The sequence below is a fragment of the Rhinichthys klamathensis genome, unplaced genomic scaffold (genome assembly GCF_029890125.1).
Source record: "Rhinichthys klamathensis goyatoka isolate OS25496 unplaced genomic scaffold, OSU_Roscu_1.1 h1tg000639l_1, whole genome shotgun sequence".
NCBI classification, from domain to species: domain Eukaryota; kingdom Metazoa; phylum Chordata; class Actinopteri; order Cypriniformes; family Leuciscidae; genus Rhinichthys; species Rhinichthys klamathensis.
Genome location: NW_026607085.1, coordinates 1,275,066 through 1,294,094, shown reverse-complemented (window position 1 = coordinate 1,294,094; position 19,029 = coordinate 1,275,066). Strand labels below are relative to the sequence as shown.

The window sequence follows — 19,029 nt, the reverse complement described above, 5'->3', positions numbered from 1 at the left end:
CACGGCCATACACCACAATAGATGCAGCTAATGTCTCTCTTCCTCCTTCCTCTTCTTCTTTTTTTTGTTCGGCTTATCTCTGAAGTGTTATGAAGCAACAAACTACAAATGGAAAGTTTCCAAGATTCCAATCCTGCTCTTCCAATACTGTTCCCCTGAACGAGGCAGTTAAGGATAGAGGAACTATCACCGCAAACAATGCACTTTAGACAGTAGCTTCTGCTTAATGAGGAGAAGCTGCTGAACTCAAGAGCTATAATACAGTCATTATATAGATGTAATAGTAATTATAGCTGTAGATTTCCCAGTGCACAGCTCATATGTCCTCTTTGTCATCAGTGTTCAGGGAAATATCAGGTAAAAGTGTGATTTCCAGGCCCGAATGTCATGGAAATCAATACATAATAATAATAATCTTAACTTTTTTTGGTCAATTAATGCATTCATAACAGTAATACAATCTTTTATTAAAGTTAATAAAAAGTTAAAAAGTGATTACATTTTTAATAATTAATATAATTTAATTATAATAAGTTATGTATGCAGAGATTTAACTGACCAACTTAATTAAATAAATTAATATAATGAAGATATAAAGGCACTAAGTGCAAATAGCAATACCAGATTTTAGATAACCTTGAGCAGTATTTTCTTTGCACCATGTCTAAGTAGTAATTAGATGCTATTTCCACTAAGTGTAAATAGTTGTTAGATGCTATTTATACCAAGTGCATATCGTGGCAGATACTATTTGCACCTCACTGTATTGTAGTAGGCCTATATTTTAAAACGGTATGCAATAACAATATATTCAGTGTATATGATAATATTTATTAAAATCATAAATGGATGCTACCTTATTGGGACATTACTTGTCCCTATCACTAAAGCCCATTACACCTAACCCTAACCCTATCGATCAACTCTTTATCCCCACTATTAAATACCCGTTAGGCACTTTATTTCCACTTTTTGAGTATTTTCTTATTTTAAATAAACGCCTTTCCAAGTTCAAGCTGATATGCGATGGGAAAAGGGAGAAGGAGTTGGGTAAAAGCCGGATTTGAACTCAGGTCGGTCGCCAATGCTCCTGTTATCAGATGGGTGTAATTTTGTCTGGCTCAACCAGACATTGGTGGGCAGACTTATTAGTGTAAATAGCCTTTGCCTACAAGGCGGGCTATTTGCACATAGTGTAAATAGACACTCCAAAATATTAAATGCGTCATGGAATGTTGCATTTAATAAAAGTACAATGAAATGTAAGCATAAGTAAGTGATAAATAAATAATCATGGCAAGCTCTAAAATAATTTAAGTGGCTAGAAATTGCTTTTTAAAATAACATTTTTATTTAAAATCCTTATTCATTAACCTGGAACTACTGGGAAAGTAATGTACATTAATTGGCCAAAAAGAGCAGGAATCCTGTGCCATTGTCAGATGATTTCCTGATTTTGTTTGGCGGTCAGTTTTTCCGTTTGCTTTACACTGCCTAAGTTTGGATAGAAAACTTGACAGTTGGTATCTTGTCAGTAATAATTTGATGATTCAGCTTTAATCTATCTCCTTCTCAGGCTACCTTCCCTAATTTCAAGGGAAGTCATAAATGCACTCGTTTTCTAAAAACGCATGTTTTTATTTTGCCTGAGGGAGTATGCAAGCTTCTAATTTGACTAACCATAAGCCTCATTCTATACCTCAGAGTGCAACACTCCAAAAGCAGAATGCTGAGCCATTAAGGCAGATTTCCTTACGGAACTGTGCAGAGCACGACTGGCTGTAATTTGATGACTGCAGTCTGCTCTCCGATGTCTCCAGTGTCTCAGAAGGAGTCTTCAGTAACTTTTGCTTTGGTAACTAAAGGAACCACTGGAGCCCACAATAAATTTCCACTACCTGAAGTTCTGCAGCTTCTAAAGTCATATGACCTGACTCAGTGGTTTCGATATGCTTACTTCCTGCATTTATGTAGTTTTGCACTTTTTGAGGAATATCGCGGGTGCTTTGTGGATGTGAAACTTGACACAGGAAGTGGAGCATTTTCTTTTCTCCAATGATAAGGAACCTCCTTAAAGTTCTATTGCCCCTGTTATGACTAAACAGAGAATAGCAACAAGGCAGATTTTCAGAAGACTTCAACAAACATTGTTGTAGCTGCTGTGGTTTCAAAAGTATTAATGAACAAATTATAAAATAATCTTTTGCACAACACTTTTTGGCACCCCTCCATTCAAACATCATCTGTTTAGTTTTGCAATCTCATTTTGTCATGTGTTTGACTGCACTGACCGGTTTTTCAGCCGAGTCTGGTTCTCTTCTACCAGTCAGGATGTGGTTCTTGGCTTCAGTTGTGGTTTAGTAGTTTATAACCTGCTGCAGTACAAACTGACACTTTGTCATACACACTTTGTCATGCATTTCAAGAACACCTGTTACATCACATTGTCTAATGTTGCAAGAGTAAAATAGCTCACTTTTGAGATCCGTGTTTGTGTTTGTCAGAGGGCTGGACAGGGCGGGATTTGTGATCTAGTTGGAGAGGGTAGTCCGTCATGCCAGCTCTTCATGCTTTAGACAAACACGCTCTTTGTGTCTTTTTCATCAGAGGGGATATAATCATTTAAGCCATCTCCTCTGTTAGCACCGCACACTTCACAGAGTGTGCAGGCCTACAGCACAGAGCACAGCTAGAGAAAGATAGAGATATAAAGAGTTAGGGATGAATGGCTCACCTGGCTATTGATCAGTAAAAGAGAGTGGAAATCAATTGGAGTTTCTCTTTATTTGGAAGTTAATCTGTAGAAATGCAGAAGAAGCCCAGATTTGATTCGAATATTTACATTAAGAATATTAGAAAATATTGGAATATTATAGTATAATGAGTAAATACATTTTAATTTAAAGCTGAATTTTCAGCATCATTACAAAAATGTATTCTAATATGCTGATTTGGGGCTCAAGAAAAATTCTCTTTATATTTATTTTTAGTCTCTTTATAGTCTTTATATTATTAATGTTACTAATATTATTAGTAATATGTTACTTATATTATTAATGTTACAGTTGCGCTCCTTAATATTTTTAGAAATATATATATGGATATGAACATGAAAACCGTGATACACTAACATTCAAAATAATGGGGTGAGTAAGAAAAAAAAAGAATCTACACTTTTATTCAACGAGGGAGGGCGCATTAAATTGATTGAAAGTGATAGTAAAAACATTTATAATGTTACGGAAGGTTTCTATTTTAAATAAATGCTGTTCATTGAACTTTCTGTTTATCAAAGAATCCTGAAAATTTATGACGGTTTCCACAAAAATATTAAGCAGAAAAAAAATGTTTTCAACATTGATAATAAAAAGAACCATTATTGATAGTGGTGTACCAATAATATTTGATAATAATCGAGTGCCAAATCAGCATATTAGAATGCTTTCTGAAGGATCATGTGACACTGAAGACTGGAGTAATGATGCTGATTACCATGACATCACAGGAATAAATTTAAAATATGTATAGAAAACTGTTATTTGAAATTGTAGTGATATCTGTCAATATTACTGTTTGTACTGTTTTATAAATGAAGCCTTGGTGGGTGAGCATAAGAGAATTCTTTCAAAAACATTAAAACACTTTAATTATCCCATACTATTTTATATATATTTATAAACATACACTCACTGGACGCTTTATTATAGGTAGGTACATCTTGCTAGTTCCGGATTGGACCCAAATTTGCCTTCAGAAGTGCCTTAATTCTTCGTGCCATAGATTCAACAAGGCTCTGGAAACATTCCTCAGAGATTTTTGTTAATATTGCCATGACAGCATCACGCAGTTGCTGCAGATTTGTCGGCTACACATCCGTGATGCGAATCTCTTGTTCCACCACATCCCAAAGGTGCTCTATTGGATTGGCCATTTGAGTATAGTGAACTCATTGTCATGTTCAAGAAACCAGTTAGATGATTTGAGCTTTGTGACATGGTGCGTTATCCTGCTGGAAGTAGCCATCAGAAGATGGGTACACTGTGGTCATAAAGGGATGGACGTGGTCCGCAACAATACTCAGGAAGCTTGTGCCATTTAAACTATGCTCAATTGGTACTAATGGGCCGAAACTGTGCCAAGAAAATATTCCCCACTCCATTACACCACCAGCAGCAGCCTGAACCGTTGAAACAAGACAGAATGGGTCATGCTCTCATGTTGTTTACACCAAATTCTTACACTATCTGAATGTCACAGCAGAAATCAACACTCATCAGACCAGGCAACATTTAATTTTCTATTGTCCATTTTTTTGGTGTCTCCATGTGAATTGTAGCTTCAGTTTCCTGTTCTTAGCTGACAGGAGTGGCACCAGTGTGATCTTCTGCTGCTGTAGCCCATCTGCTTCAAGGATCGACATGTTGGGCATTCAGAGATGCTCTTCTGAATATACCTCGATTGTAACGAGTGGTTAATTTGAGTTACAGTTGACTTTCTATCAGCTTTGAACCAGTCTGGCCATTCTCCTCTGACCTCTGGCATCAACAAGGCATTTTCGCCCACAGAACTCCTGCTCACTGGAAAGTTTCTATTTTTCAGGCCATTCTCTGTAAACCATAGAGATTGTTGTGCGTGAATATCCAGTAGATCAGCTGTTTCTGAAATACTTAGACCAGCCCGTCTGGCAGCAACAACCATGCCATGTTCAAAGTCACTTAAATTACCGTTTCTTACCCTAATCCTAACCCTAACCCTAATTACCTAACTTCAGCAGATCGTCTTGGCCATGTCTACATGCCTAATTGCATTGAGATGCTGCCATGTGGCTGATTAGGGTAAAGAAGCAGTTGAACAGGTGTACAAACATATGTAGACAGTAGTATACTATACAGTAGTGGCCAAAAGTGATGTCCAAAGGGGCTATTTGTTGTTAATGACCCAAAGTTTGATTCATCAAAATATGAGGAAAATATTTTATATATTTTTAAATATTTTAAATATGAGGGAAGATGTTGGTTCTCTCTTTGGTTTGTATGTGTTAATTTTGTCTTTGTATGACAGCCTGTGTGTGTATATATATATATATATATATATATATATATATATATATATATATATATATATACGCACCACGCACGCACACACACACACGCACGCACGCCCACACGCACGCACACGCACACACACACACACACACACACACACACACACACACACACACACACACACACACACACACACACACACACACACACACACACACACACACACACACACACACACACACACACACACACACACACACACACACACACACACACACACACACACACATATATATACCTGAAATATAGGATTTTATTGATCTTATTGATATGATAATTTATAGATAATAACAATACAGTTTTTTGGCTACTAGTAGCATATCTGATCCTGAAGGAGGGACCCATGATCTGGAGAGTTACTGAGATCCTACTAATACTTTCATTTCATAGGCCCATGATCAAAATACTTCTAAACCCTAGGTTTGGTTGGGAGAACGTCCCAGCATTTACAGTAATGTAAAAGGCTTTGGATGAATGCATCTGACAGTGGCCTGTCTTGCTGTACGTGTGTGTTCTGGCACTGAACCTGTGTAGAGAGTTTGAGACATAATTATTCCATCCTCACTGCGTCCCACAACATCTGATTTCACTTAGCAATAAAGCTTGAATTTCCTGGCCATGGTTGTATTTTTGTCTTCAGTGAAATCGTGAGAGTTGATATAGAGAGTGTTTTATTGGGGCTGGGTTGAAGCCAGAGACAGGATAAGGTGTAGGAAAAAAACAACTTAAACGTGAACATCCCTCCTTTAAATTAAAAGAGCCAATTGCCTTGTTTGTAGAAGCATCGCTCAGTTTTTCACTCAAGAACATGCATGTAAATTAGCTGGAGAACATGATTTGAACTTTACAAAAGCAACATTTAGGATACAATTGTCGCCAACATGCCTGTTACTTGCATAGAAAATAACTGCCCACTGGAGCCGTTAGCCTTGTGTCCAGTTCTCCGACATATAGCGTGTTTGCGCTTCTGGCGACCCAAATTTAAGTCCTGGCTCGCGTACCTTTCTCTATCCCGTCCCCCTCTCTCTCCCAGTTCGTTTACTTTTACTATCCTTTACTATCCTATCTCGAGGCAAAAATGCCACAAATAAATCTTTAAAAAAAAGAAAGAAAGAAAATAGATGCCCTGGGATGTGGACAGACTAGCTGTAAAGCTTTTAGCATGTGGGACCCATATGTTGAATCAGGAAACGCTATTGATGTTCTTCATAAGTAGCAATTTATTCTATGTGAATTGTTTACTGTTTTTTATATGGTTTTGATGTTGTTTCCAGAATACTCGCTAGCAGTGCAGAAGTTCTCTCAGACCCTTCAGTCGTTCCAGTTTGATTTCATCGGTGACACTCTGACTGATGATGAGATGAACATTGGTGAGTTGACAACTGGTCTTAACCTGTTTGGAGTTGTGCTCATTAGCGTGTCCATTTCATTTAGGCTATGTGATATGTTTATGTCATCTTTATTAAAATTTTCGGATGAAATTGTATGTGAAATGAGTGTGTTGTGGCAGTTTTGCATATTTGTGCATGTATTTGTTTTTGACTTTGTGCTGTTTACATGATCACATGTTTTACCTTTACAGCTGAGTCATTTCGTGAGTTTGCTGGTTTGCTGCAGGATGTGGAAGAGGGCCGAATGATGCTGGTTGGTGGAGTGCACTTCTTCACATACCCTTGTAAAACACTGTCAATCATAATCTAAACTCAAATGCAAAAATACCAAAGATCCTCACATATGTCAATCATTAACATTCTGCAAGATTAGCCTCCCTGTGCTCAAAGGGCCAGTTAATCTTGTTATTGTTCATTTTATTGAGATTTTTGTGTTATTAGGTTTTTAAATCTGAAGATTCACCCACAGAATTCTTTGAGCTTGTTTATGAATATTATCTGTTTTAACTGTGGCATGTATAACAGGAAACTCCAGAATCAGACAAAATGTTTTACTACTTCTTCCTTAAAAGGTGCAGAATTGAGTGAAGTGCATGGCAGGACTGAAATAAATATTTGCAGATTCATGCAATTTGAATTATTCCTGCAAGTTCCACATCCTCTATGAGGGAAAGTCTCAAAAATGTTTCATATATAATATTGGTAAAAAAAAACAGCAGTTGTTTGAAATGGAGATCTTTTTTAACATTATAAATGTCTTTCCTGTCACTTTTGATTCATTTAATGCATCCTTGCCGGAAAAAAGTATATAACAGTAATTTCTTAAAAAAACAAAACATTCACTCCAAACTTTTGAATGGTAATATAGAAAGTAATATTTCTTACATCCAAACGAACATAATGAACAATGTCACATTGTGTATGCTGCCCGAATCATGCACTGTTTCTTTCGTTGGCCAGAGGAGAACTGGCCCCCCGACTGAGTCTGGTTTCTCCCAAGGTTTTTTTCTCCATTCTGTCACCTGATGGAGTTTTGGTTCCTTGCCTTTTGGCTTGCTTAGTTGGGGACATTTAATATTCAATAATATTATTGATCTGCCTTACTTAAGGTGGACGTTGACGCAATTTTCTTTTAGAAACAAACTTTGTTATATTGTTTTCATGTTATCACTGTGAAGCGCTTTGATACAATCTGTATTGTAAAAAGCGCTAAATAAATAAAGGTGGCTTGACTTGACATTGTTTGTAACATTTGTAACAAGTGGAGTTTCACACAGAGACAGAGAACTGTCTCGTACATGATGCTGTGTGACACAATGGCTTAGGCACAGGGCCTGAAGTTAACTTTTTTGGCCACCAGCCACTGTGGCAGGTGGATTTCAAAATTCACCTGCCACAGAGACTTTTTACCAGACTTTTTATTTTTATTTTTTTTGCCTCATAGCCTAAAGGTGAAAAACGGGAATTTCACAATATTGTTCTTTAACTTGTACACATTTAAGTGCTGTCAAGTTATTAACGAAATCAATATAAGTAAAAATAACTCTTAGAATATACATTTAAAAAAAATCTTTTTATTCATTGATTTTGACACACACACACGCACAACAGATCTAAGACCTACCGCAGCTCGTATGTAAACAAATCACCCGCGGCTGTGTTGATGGCTGATTTAGTCACGTAGACAGCTATGTTATAGCGTTCAGAAACCGTTAAGCAGGACTAAATTAATATTATTACTGGTAAAGTTACCGGGTACCGGACATTTTCTCACCGGTTCCCAACTCCCAACATGTACTACAGTTGCACACGCACACATCTGTGCAACTGTCATTGTACTGTAGCCTACGTCAGCGTTACATTATCTCATCCCATCTCACCAACAGTTCAATACTCGCACATCCAAACGTAGTCAGAAAAGGGCCTCATCTTCTTTCTGATCGCATGGACGTTACGAAACAACAGTCGCTGTCATAAATCAGCCGCTCACGAACCTTGCCGTTGTCGCCAATTGACCACTTTCTATTAAAATCTCTTCTTTTACTTTTCTTTGACTCATCATCATCTTTTTGTTGGTTGTTTGTTTCAGCTGGCCTTTTTACTCCAGTAATGTGCCGCCACATTATAGCTAAGGTCCAACGCAATAAAAATGAAAACGTAAAAAAAAAACCTAATGAATCACTCAATTCTCATTGGCTACTTGCCAATGTGGCAGGTAGATTGACAGTGTTACCCGCCAATAGCAAAATTCACCCGCATTTGGCAGGTGGTCGGGTGTTAATGTTAATTTCAGGCCCTGCTTAGGCATATTGTCAGAAATATGGGAAAAACAGCTAAATAATTCCATTGCAAATAAAGACAAAAATATAAATATTAAAAATAACACACACACACACACACACACACACACACACATATATGGTATATATATATACTTAAATAAATATAATATATAAAAATGCTAAATCTGGTACATTTTCGAAATATCTGTCATTGGCCAGTATGACACAACGCTAATTTTGGTCATTGCTCTTTGCTTCCTACTCGGGGCACCTGCTATTGTGTCAATGTTACAAACCCTTTTTGGTCTAGGGGAAATTAAGGGTGCAACATTTAAAAAAAGAAGAAGAAAAAAATACTGTATGTACTGGGAAGCAATCACACAAACAAGTTTAAATAAGGTGAAGTATCTGTATTATTATAAGGAATAATGGCAAAACCCATGAACCCATGATACGTATTTACATAAATTTACAATTGTGGGATACTAGACGTTCATCTGTTCCATTGTTACAGCTCTGGTCCTCTGACCCCTTTTTATTGATTAAGACTAGAGACAAGACTTTCTATTATAGATACAGTAAGAGGCTTTAGGAAGAAAACAGAGTTTTACTCACCTGACTTTTCTCTTGCAGGTCCAGAATGCGTGTGACTTGCTTATCAAACCTTTGGAGAAGTTTAGGAAAGAGCAGATTGGAGTCACAAAAGTAAGTTTTTATTATACACATTTACACATTAAGAACACACACCACATGACCATATATGTGTGAGAATGCTCAAAATTTCCACCTCTCCTTCTTTTCTCAGAGCAAAGGGTACAGCACACCCCAACTCACAAATATATACACATATTACATAAAGACATTAGGTCTCATTCATGAAACACGAGCAGGACGAATTTTTGTGTAAATCGTATGTAAAGTGGTTCTGGCGTAAATTTTCTGATTCACTAAAATGTTCGTATTTTCCTAATGTTAGTTGGTACGAAAGAAATCTACACCTGCTCCCAGCCACGCGTAAATAGTGAGTTTAACATCCGAACGTTTTGCTCTAATAACTAAGGCTGCATTTTAATTCACCTTAATCGGGTACATTTTTACACAGCATTTTGAAAAAAATATTATATGTAGTAATTACGTACGGTTTTTATTTTTATTTCTGGGACTATTTGATAAACAGATGTAACTCCATTAACTGCATCTGTAGTTTCAAGCTTCCTTTTTTTTTTAGGACCTGATACGCCACTATGTAGCCCACGCTTGAAAATAAAATGTGGTGTTTTGAATGAACTTGAATGAATGAATGAATGAATGAATGAGGCATTTATATAGCGCTTTCGTATGTACTACTGTACACCCAAAGCGTTTTACAATCATATCAGGGGTTCTAACTTCTGATAATAAAACTTCGATTTCTGCATCTGAGAAATTTTTCTTTTTCATTCGCTTTTGAGAAGACGTTGAAATCCTTCGTTTGGTGTCATAATATGATGCCCATATATAGTTGTCAGTCGGATTTAATGGGCGGGATTTATGGTAATTGAGAATGAGCGTGCACACGCGTCCCATTTACGACTGATTGGAATTAATTAACACACACACACATTTCACTATCACATCTGACGTTTACGAAGTATTTGTGAATCAGGAGATGAGTTTTCGGGAAGGTCTCTTTACGCGCAAATCACTCTCATATTTACTTGTATATTTACGAATGTTTTATGAATGAGACCCATTGTTTCTATGGGCACACACACACACACACACACACACACACACACACACACACACACACACACACACACACACACACACACACACACACACACACACACACACACACACACACACACACACACACACACACACACACACATACATAACTGGAGGATCCATGGAAAAACTATTAGTTTTAGAGAGACTGAGAAAGAGTCACGGAGACATATGGAAAGTTTCAAAATTCCAAAGACTTTTCACTGGATTAGACTTTTTCCATGCCAGTATGCCTCAGTTAACATTACTGAAGTATCAGTTTCCTTTCAGCAGAGTTTATTGTGGCTACTCATAGATTATTGGTTGAAATTATAGGTTGTAAGGAACCAGTTACAAGTCTGCAAAAAGTTTTATTAGGACAATTTCTGTTTTGTTCTTATTAAGAATGGTTTTAGTAAACTCAAGCACTTACACTCCAGTTTTCGGTCTCATATTCTCAGTTTCAGGTTGTTTGTTTGCATGTGTGTGTTTCAGGAGAGACGAAAGAAGTTCGAGAAGGAGAGTGAGAAGTATTACTCTCAGTTGGACAAACATGTCAACCTGTCCTCAAAGAAAAAAGAGACACAGCTACAGGAGGTATATTTGTAAATATAGTAAATAATAATAAAAACATTTTATAATAAAAATATTTTTGTGTGCTTATATGTGTTTATAGGCCGATGAACAGTTGGATAAGGAGCGTCAGACATTTTACGAGTCGTCTATTGAATATGTGTACCAGATTCAGCAGGTTCAGGACAGGAAGAAGTTTGATGTTGTGGAGCCTGTGCGTGTGAACTTCCTTTTCCTCAAGCACATATACACACTTCTATTTTTAATCATTATTTTAATATCTGTTTTGTAGTTACAGATATTTGATTGTGATTACAAGAAAGCATCTATAGGTGCATAAATGAAGACTTTAAAGGTGCAGTAAGCAATTTCTGTCACTGTTGATATTTGAAATCATCCCAAACAAATACACCCCTCTCGTCATTGCTCCGCCTCCAAAATGCACAAACACGTAATGCAAGAGTGGATGTAGCAGAAGCAAAGGAAAATAAAATTTACATACAGTACACGAGTATATACAAGCAAAGACTTTGTTGTTAGTCGCCAGCAACACACACTCAAAACCAATGTTACACACCTATGGAGCAGAAAGAACGCAACCTCGCTCTGTGTCCGTCTCCAGGTTTTCCCGCTCTCTCCAGCGCAGGAAAGCTTTTCTAACATTAACGCGGGTTCTAAAGCTGATCATAGCCCTTCTTTTTCCGGTGATATTCCTCGGACCTTTTCTCTTTCGTAATGTCTCTCAGCTATCTCTCATTCTACAGTCTTTCTTCAAATCTCTCTCTTGCTCACTCTCTCTCCTCCACCGTCATGAGTGTATACTCACCTACTGCTGATTGGCTACAAGTGTGGTGCTCGGTCCGATCCACGTTCAACAGCGTTCCTCAGAAATTGCTTACTGTACCTTTAAAGCACAACGATTATATTCATATTGATGCAAACAATGAATTGACTAGAGCATGTTTTGCTTATAGCGGTGTGTCCTTTTGTGTGTGATTGGCAGGTTTTAGCATTTCTGCAGAGCATCCTAACTCTGAATAATCTCACTGTGGAGATGACACAGGACTTCCTTCCATATAAACAGGAGCTTCAGCTCAGTCTACAGAATGTGAGCTTTACTGATCAATAATGACTGTAACCTTTCATACTGAAATGGTTTGTTATTCACTCTGTATTTTAAATGATTTTTGAGTGGTCGTTTAGCAGATGCTTTTAGCCAAAGTGTCTTTCACTAAATGGATTACAGTTTATTGCATTCACAGTGGTGTTGTGAACATACAGGCTTAATAAATGATGAAGAAAATGAACAGGATTCCACTAATAATTATTAATATGGTTTATACATTAATGTTGAATAATTTAAATTATTATTATTACTATTATTGTAATATTTTACATGTAAATGTATTTTTTAAAAATTCTACTGATTTATAATTAATCTATATACACTACCATTCAAAAGTTTTGGATCTGTAAGATTTTTTTTTTAAAACAAATGTTCATAAGCCTCTTATGTTAACCCAGTGCAACATTTATTTGATCAAAAATATTGTGAAATATTGTTACAATTTAAAATAACTTTTTTTCTAATTTAATAGATTTTCAAATGTAATTTATTAATGTCTTACTCCAGTCTTACGTGATCCTTCAGAAATCATTGTAATATGCTGATTTGGTGCTCAAGAAGCATTTCTTATTATTGTGAGTTGAAAACAGTTGTGCTGCTTAATATTTTTTGTGAAACCGTGATACGTTTGATGAGTAGAAAGATCAAAAGAATTCGAAGTAGTGGTATGTGCACATCCAGAAAACTTCAGCACTTCAAATCAATCACTTCAGAGTAAACAAAAATCGGCACACTGCCACTTTTGATTCCAAAGGGTTAATTTATTGAACAACGTTTCGACCCGAAGGTCGGCAAGAAGACCTTCGGGTTGAAACGTTGTTCAATAAATTAGTCCTTTGGAAGAAGCAGTGGCAGTGTGCCGATTTTTGTTTACACTCGAAAGATCAAAAGAACAGCATTTATTTGAAATAGAGATCTTTTGTAACATTATAAATGTCTTTACTGTCACCTTTGATAGATTTAATACATCCTTGCTGAATAAAAGTACTACATTTGAACTCCAAACTTTTGAACAGTAGTGTAATATATGAATTTGAATCTGTTTTAATGGCTCCTGGTAATATTTATGTAATGTGACTGTATGTAATATGTACTGTTTGGGTTTTTTTGATCGGCTGCTGGTGTTGTAGACCCGTAACCACTTTGAGAGCACCAGAGAGGAGATGGAAGAGCTAATGAAGAGAATGAAGGGTTCGGCAAAGATCTGTATGAGACACTGCCAGCAGGCGACTATGGAGGGATACCTCTATGTGCAGGAGAAATGTGAGTTCTGCAGCACGGCATGTGTGGGATACACTCTCAGTGTTCATAAATGTGCAGGAAACAGAAAAACACTTGAGCTTTGTAGTTAAGTGGACCAGAGGTATGAAGCTCATATAATTATTTACATGAATTTGCTAAACATCAACAAAGGCTTGTTGGTCTTGTGCATGCAGTTACATTGCAATGACGCTAAACTGTATAATTAATTGTTGTTGGCTCCGGTTTTCTATTAGCTGCGCTAGAGTCATAATAAAATCTTACATAATAAAATAATATAAACTCAAATCAATATTTTATGACCATTTATTTGGCAAGTAACTGTGATAAGTGGGATAATTTACAGTCAGCCAGTCTTTAGAAAAAGGGTCATACAAGATCCCTCCATTTCACGTCTAGGTCAGTCCCTGGTCAGGATTTAATTTTGCAATATTGATTGTACATTATCCCTTACAATACTGTGTATACTATTGGATCATATCCAATCAATAATTAAAATGATACATATGCTATTTGTCTTTCTGTCTCTCTTTCTGTCTCAAGGGGCTCTTGGCGTAACCTGGCTAAAGTATTACTGTAAATACTTCAAGGACAACAAGTTATTCATTATGGTGCCAATGGAACAAAAGACAGGAACCAAACAGGTGCAGAATTATTACAGATAGGATTATTACTTTGTGAAGTGCCAGCCCTTTTCTCTTACGTTTATCTCTCTGTTTTTCTCAGACCACAGCTCAGCTCACACTGAAGTCCTGCGTACGCCGTAAAACGGACTCCACTGATAAACGCTTCTGCTTTGACATTGAGACAAACGAAAGGTGAGGGTCCTGCCTGTATTATTTACTCATTCTCAGGGCTGTTTTTTCACTTATAACAAAAGGTTTCGTAGGACCATTGGAGGTTCAGTTAAAGCACTTACATGAATCTCTTCTATAAAATACATGTTTACTTCTTGAACTGTGAATTTGCGCTCTGCAATGTGCAGCTATTTGTTTGATACTGGAGAACATTCACACAAACAACAAGATGCTTTATTTACTCCATTGCAGTTTGTCTTAAGTATTTTTGTGTTGTGTTACCGTAGGTACAGCCCTGTCCTGCTCCAGGCAATTTCTGAGGTCAACAGGAAGCAGTGGATAGAGGCCATGGATGGCAAGGAACCAGTGGGTTTAACATCATCTTTCCTCACTCTTCATTAAGAGCCCTCACTACTGTACTGTGTATGATCATGTTTCTGATCCTTCGTGGTTTCTGTTCCAGATATATCATTCTCCCATTCAAAAGCAGGCAGAGAGTAAGTATAACTTCACTTCATCAGGGCGAAAATATATTAGTACAGATGCTTGTTTTAATAAGAAGACCACTGACATTTATTTTCTGCTTAATTATAATAATTATACCGCCCTAGTCCTCCACATGTCAGATTACCTGAATGTGCTAAATGTTCCACAGGAATAGCATTTCTGATTTTAGCATTTCTAAAAAGGGTTGACTGCTCCCTTGGAAAAAAGGTCACATAGATACAATACTGTTCCAAAGTTTAGGGTCAGTAGGTTTTTTTTTTTTTTTACGAAATTAGTAGAAATTTAATTAGCATTAAATTGATCAAAAGTGCAGTAAAGAAATTTACAATGTTACAAAAGTGTTGTCACCAAACTTTTGGACAGTAGTGTAGGTGTGTGATATCTCAAGAATATTTCAGTGATGTTTGTCAGCTTCTAGATGTGGTATTCAAAGATTATTAAAATCGAAATCTTTGCTTTTCAACATTTATGGGATGTACAGTGATGAAATCAGATGATAATACTGTAGAACTTTGATATGAACCATATAACTGAATGACAGTCATTTTATTTACCGGTAAATATCTATCTACTACACGAGAGTATTAAACTACATCATGGTAATATAGTATCCACAAAACATGGTAATACATTGGTACTGTTTTATTGCATCCCGAGTTTTTGGTCAGTTTTTGAACAAGTATAAAATACATAACAAATTCTAAAAAGAGAAAAGTTGCAGAACACGAGAAATTCTAAAAATAGATGGAGAAAATGCTTCGCAATACCATGTATAATTACACCATAAATATTGTCATGTAGCCTACAGAGAAAAGCATACAGGGATGATGAACCGTGTTTATTATGTAATATTACTTTTTTTTTCATTTTTTTTTCAGTGGAGCTTAATGACCTCGGCTTCAAGTTCGTCAGAAAATGCATCAACTTTGTGGAAACAAAAGGTGCCTTCACACAATAGAATGACAAGAATATCAGTTGCTTATTTTAGTTTCTGGAATGATCTCATATTCTTGTAACATGTTTGTCACCTGTTCTCAAATAACTGAGGTTGTTCCTGTTTTTGCACTTCATTGCCACCATATGCTTAAATTAATCAAATAACGGAAAGACAAGCACAATGTCACTATTATTTATTGGATTCATGTCTCAAATGCAGCCAGCAGAGGGCAGCAGCACACCATTTGTGTTCACATCTGCGTACCCAGCAATTTGAGCCAACTGTAAATAGAAAACAGACGCACTGAAACATGCAGGTTTTACCAATAACATAGCATGCAAAGTTAAAGAAAAAGTGTGCAGATATAAATTGATATCAGAAGTGTCACTTTTCTCCAACATGGCAAGTCATTTGAAACCTGGCTGTGGCGTTTCCATGCTATGCTAGAGGCTGTTACAGTACAACAGTAAAATCGTGAAGAGGTCGTTTATAACGTTGACTGCGGGAGCACCGATGTATGTGTTCGTCAGTCTCTAAATGTGTGCCGTTACTCAGATTTCCCAGATGTGTAAGTCCAGCCTTGTCATCAGGCACAACATGGTGTATGTTAACAGTACACAATACAACAATACAATCTGTAAACTTTCAGTTGCATTGCTAACGAACCTAAAGCGGGCCAGTTCCACCGCTGCTGTCGATGTTCGTTAGAGCTGTACTTTTCCACTGCAAAACACTCCCCCTTTCTTTCTCCTTCATGCCAGGTTCTCCAATTTTCTCAGTCAATAAATCACGCTTTCTGTTTCTCTTTCCTCTTTTTTTTTGTTGCTTTCTCTCTTCTTCTCTTTCTTTCTGGTAGGGCTGACTCAGGAAGGGGTCTACAGGACTGTGGGCAGCAATATTCAAGTACAAAAACTTCTGAATGCCTTCTTTGGTGAGGAAATGGCCAAAAAACATCTGCTGTGTGTATGTGCATGTTTGTATGTCTTCACACGCACACACACACACACACACACACACACACACACACACACACACACACACACACACACACACACACACACACACACACACACACACACACACACACACACACACACACACACACACACACACTCACACTGTGTTTCAATTGAAAACCAATAAACCAAATAACACAAAACACAATAAAATATACAAACATGCTTTATTTCTTGTCAAGAGGCTTATGTTTTATGTGGATAATAAATTTAATGGGGATATAAATCTTGAGTCCAACTTATCATGCTGTTTAATATCTGCAGTAAGCTTTGTGAACTTGCACTTTTTTTTTAACACTGAGGAAACCAAAGCACCGATATACTTCCATGAGAGCGTCCTTGAGCTGCTACAAAATCCCTGACACATACTGAAAAACAACAACCGTCTGAGGAAGGCCGTTTATCTCTCTTTCTCTCTCTGTCTTAATCTGTCCTCCACTCTCTGCAGACCCAAAGTGTCCTGCTGATGTAGATTTCAATTCCAATGACATGGACATTAAGACCATCACTAGTGCTTTGAAATTCTATCTGCGGTGAGTTAAACACATTATTTGATTATCTTCAATAATTACTTTTTTTTTTGTTCATTTGATTTAATGTTTGTTTGTGTACTGTACATTTACATATGTTTTTTCCAGGAGTCTGTGTGAACCTCTGATGACCTACAGCCTGCATAGAGAACTGATCTTAGCAGCAAGTATGACAGCAAACGCACCCAGCCAGACACACAAACCCACATTTCCATCCTTACACACAGATAGACCTTTATGTTTATATGTATTTTCCATCTCTTATGTGGGTCTGTCAAGTTCAACACAAGCATAGCTCTAAAAGAGGGGAAAACACAAGTCCAAGTGCACTGTTTGCTCTTTCAGCACTGTACAAAAAAGCAATACCCCACATCAGTGATTCTCAACCATGGTTATGTGAACTACAGTGTTTCAGGGGGTTCTTGGATTTAGATTACTTAGATTAAAAGATTTAGATTTTGCTTTTTTTAACCCTATAAAACAAGACTATACAAGTATTATACATTTGAATAACTCATAAAAATACATTAACGTTCAAAAGTTTGGGGTCTAATTTTTTTTTATTATTATTTAGCACATTTATAATATTACAAAAGTTAATAATAATGCTGTTCTTTTGAACTTCTATTCATCAAAGTGTCCTGAAATAAAAATGATCACGGTTGTCACAAAACCGTTATTTGTGACCGTTATTGTAATGATATTTCACAATATTACTTTTTTTATTTTATCAAATAAATGCAGCCTTGGTGAGCAAAAGATACTTCTTTCAGAAACATTTTAAAAAAACTTACTGACCCCAAACTTTTGAATGGTGTATGTGTGCTACTTTTTTCCAAAAGCGATTTTAATAATATTACTCATAATTGTAAATGATATCCAGTATAAAATGAGAAAAAAGAAGCTAGGATTTTACCAAAATGTTAACTTCAGTACAATACCAGTCTCTAGTGTCTTGGTATCAACACTAAATTGATACCTCAGGTCACAAATTAACAGCTTCATGAAATTAAACCAAAGTATCAAAAAACATTTTTTCAATCAAGTAGACAGAGAAATGTTTCTATTCCACACTGAATAAAATGATGAATTTAGCCTGGGTAAACTGCACCTTATTTCTGCATTTAGACTTAAGTTGTCTGTAGTCTTACAGGAAATCCATGTCACAGTCCCAGAGTCCCCGTTGAGTGCCAGTGCTCACGCTCCTATAGTCAAGCATGCGATTGGCCCAGTAGAAGGCATTTTCAATACTGTCATTTACATAGACGTATTATTAAAAGAAAATCATAAGACCTCTTTCACTGGTCTTGTTGACAGATTAATCTTGTGTAATGTTTTACACTTCGTCATTGCCCAAACTGGCCTGCACTGCCTCTACTGTACTAGTTATGTATAGTCTTTCCTTTTGTTTAAAATAATAAGCCTCTTAAGGTCATGTTTTACAGTAATTTTAATCTTGGTAAAATGCATAGCAATGCAGTGGCTTATTACTTTGAAGATGACAGCCATGTGATAGAAGACACCAATGTTTAATAAATAGTTACATTTAATTCGTAATAATATTCAGAATAAGCTATTCTTGTAAGTAATATAGTTTATTAGCGTAATTGTAGATGTGGACAGTTGCCATCAATGTAGAATATTAATACACTGTAGAACGCAACTCATCCAATCAGAAATTAGAGTCAAAACCATCCTTTTTATATCCTGTGTGTGTGTGGTCCTGGTAAACCCTATGTTATGGAGACCAAATGTC

The 19,029-nt window shown here is 36.6% G+C and overlaps 1 protein-coding gene across 1 annotated transcript in view; it reads left to right on the top strand.

Moving 5' to 3' along the window:
* Nucleotides 1-19,029, top strand: part of ophn1 (oligophrenin 1) — a 42,409-nt gene that overhangs the window by 1,087 nt on the left and 22,293 nt on the right. Inside the window, exons 2-16 of the mRNA XM_056241400.1 lie at nt 6,380-6,475; nt 6,688-6,749; nt 9,412-9,483; nt 11,023-11,124; nt 11,204-11,314; nt 12,104-12,208; nt 13,357-13,489; nt 14,030-14,130; nt 14,213-14,304; nt 14,571-14,649; nt 14,747-14,780; nt 15,669-15,731; nt 16,584-16,658; nt 17,192-17,276; nt 17,382-17,440. Coding sequence (XP_056097375.1) covers nt 6,380-6,475; nt 6,688-6,749; nt 9,412-9,483; nt 11,023-11,124; nt 11,204-11,314; nt 12,104-12,208; nt 13,357-13,489; nt 14,030-14,130; nt 14,213-14,304; nt 14,571-14,649; nt 14,747-14,780; nt 15,669-15,731; nt 16,584-16,658; nt 17,192-17,276; nt 17,382-17,440 — 1,269 coding nt within the window. The remainder of the gene's footprint in view (nt 1-6,379; nt 6,476-6,687; nt 6,750-9,411; nt 9,484-11,022; nt 11,125-11,203; nt 11,315-12,103; nt 12,209-13,356; nt 13,490-14,029; nt 14,131-14,212; nt 14,305-14,570; nt 14,650-14,746; nt 14,781-15,668; nt 15,732-16,583; nt 16,659-17,191; nt 17,277-17,381; nt 17,441-19,029) is intronic.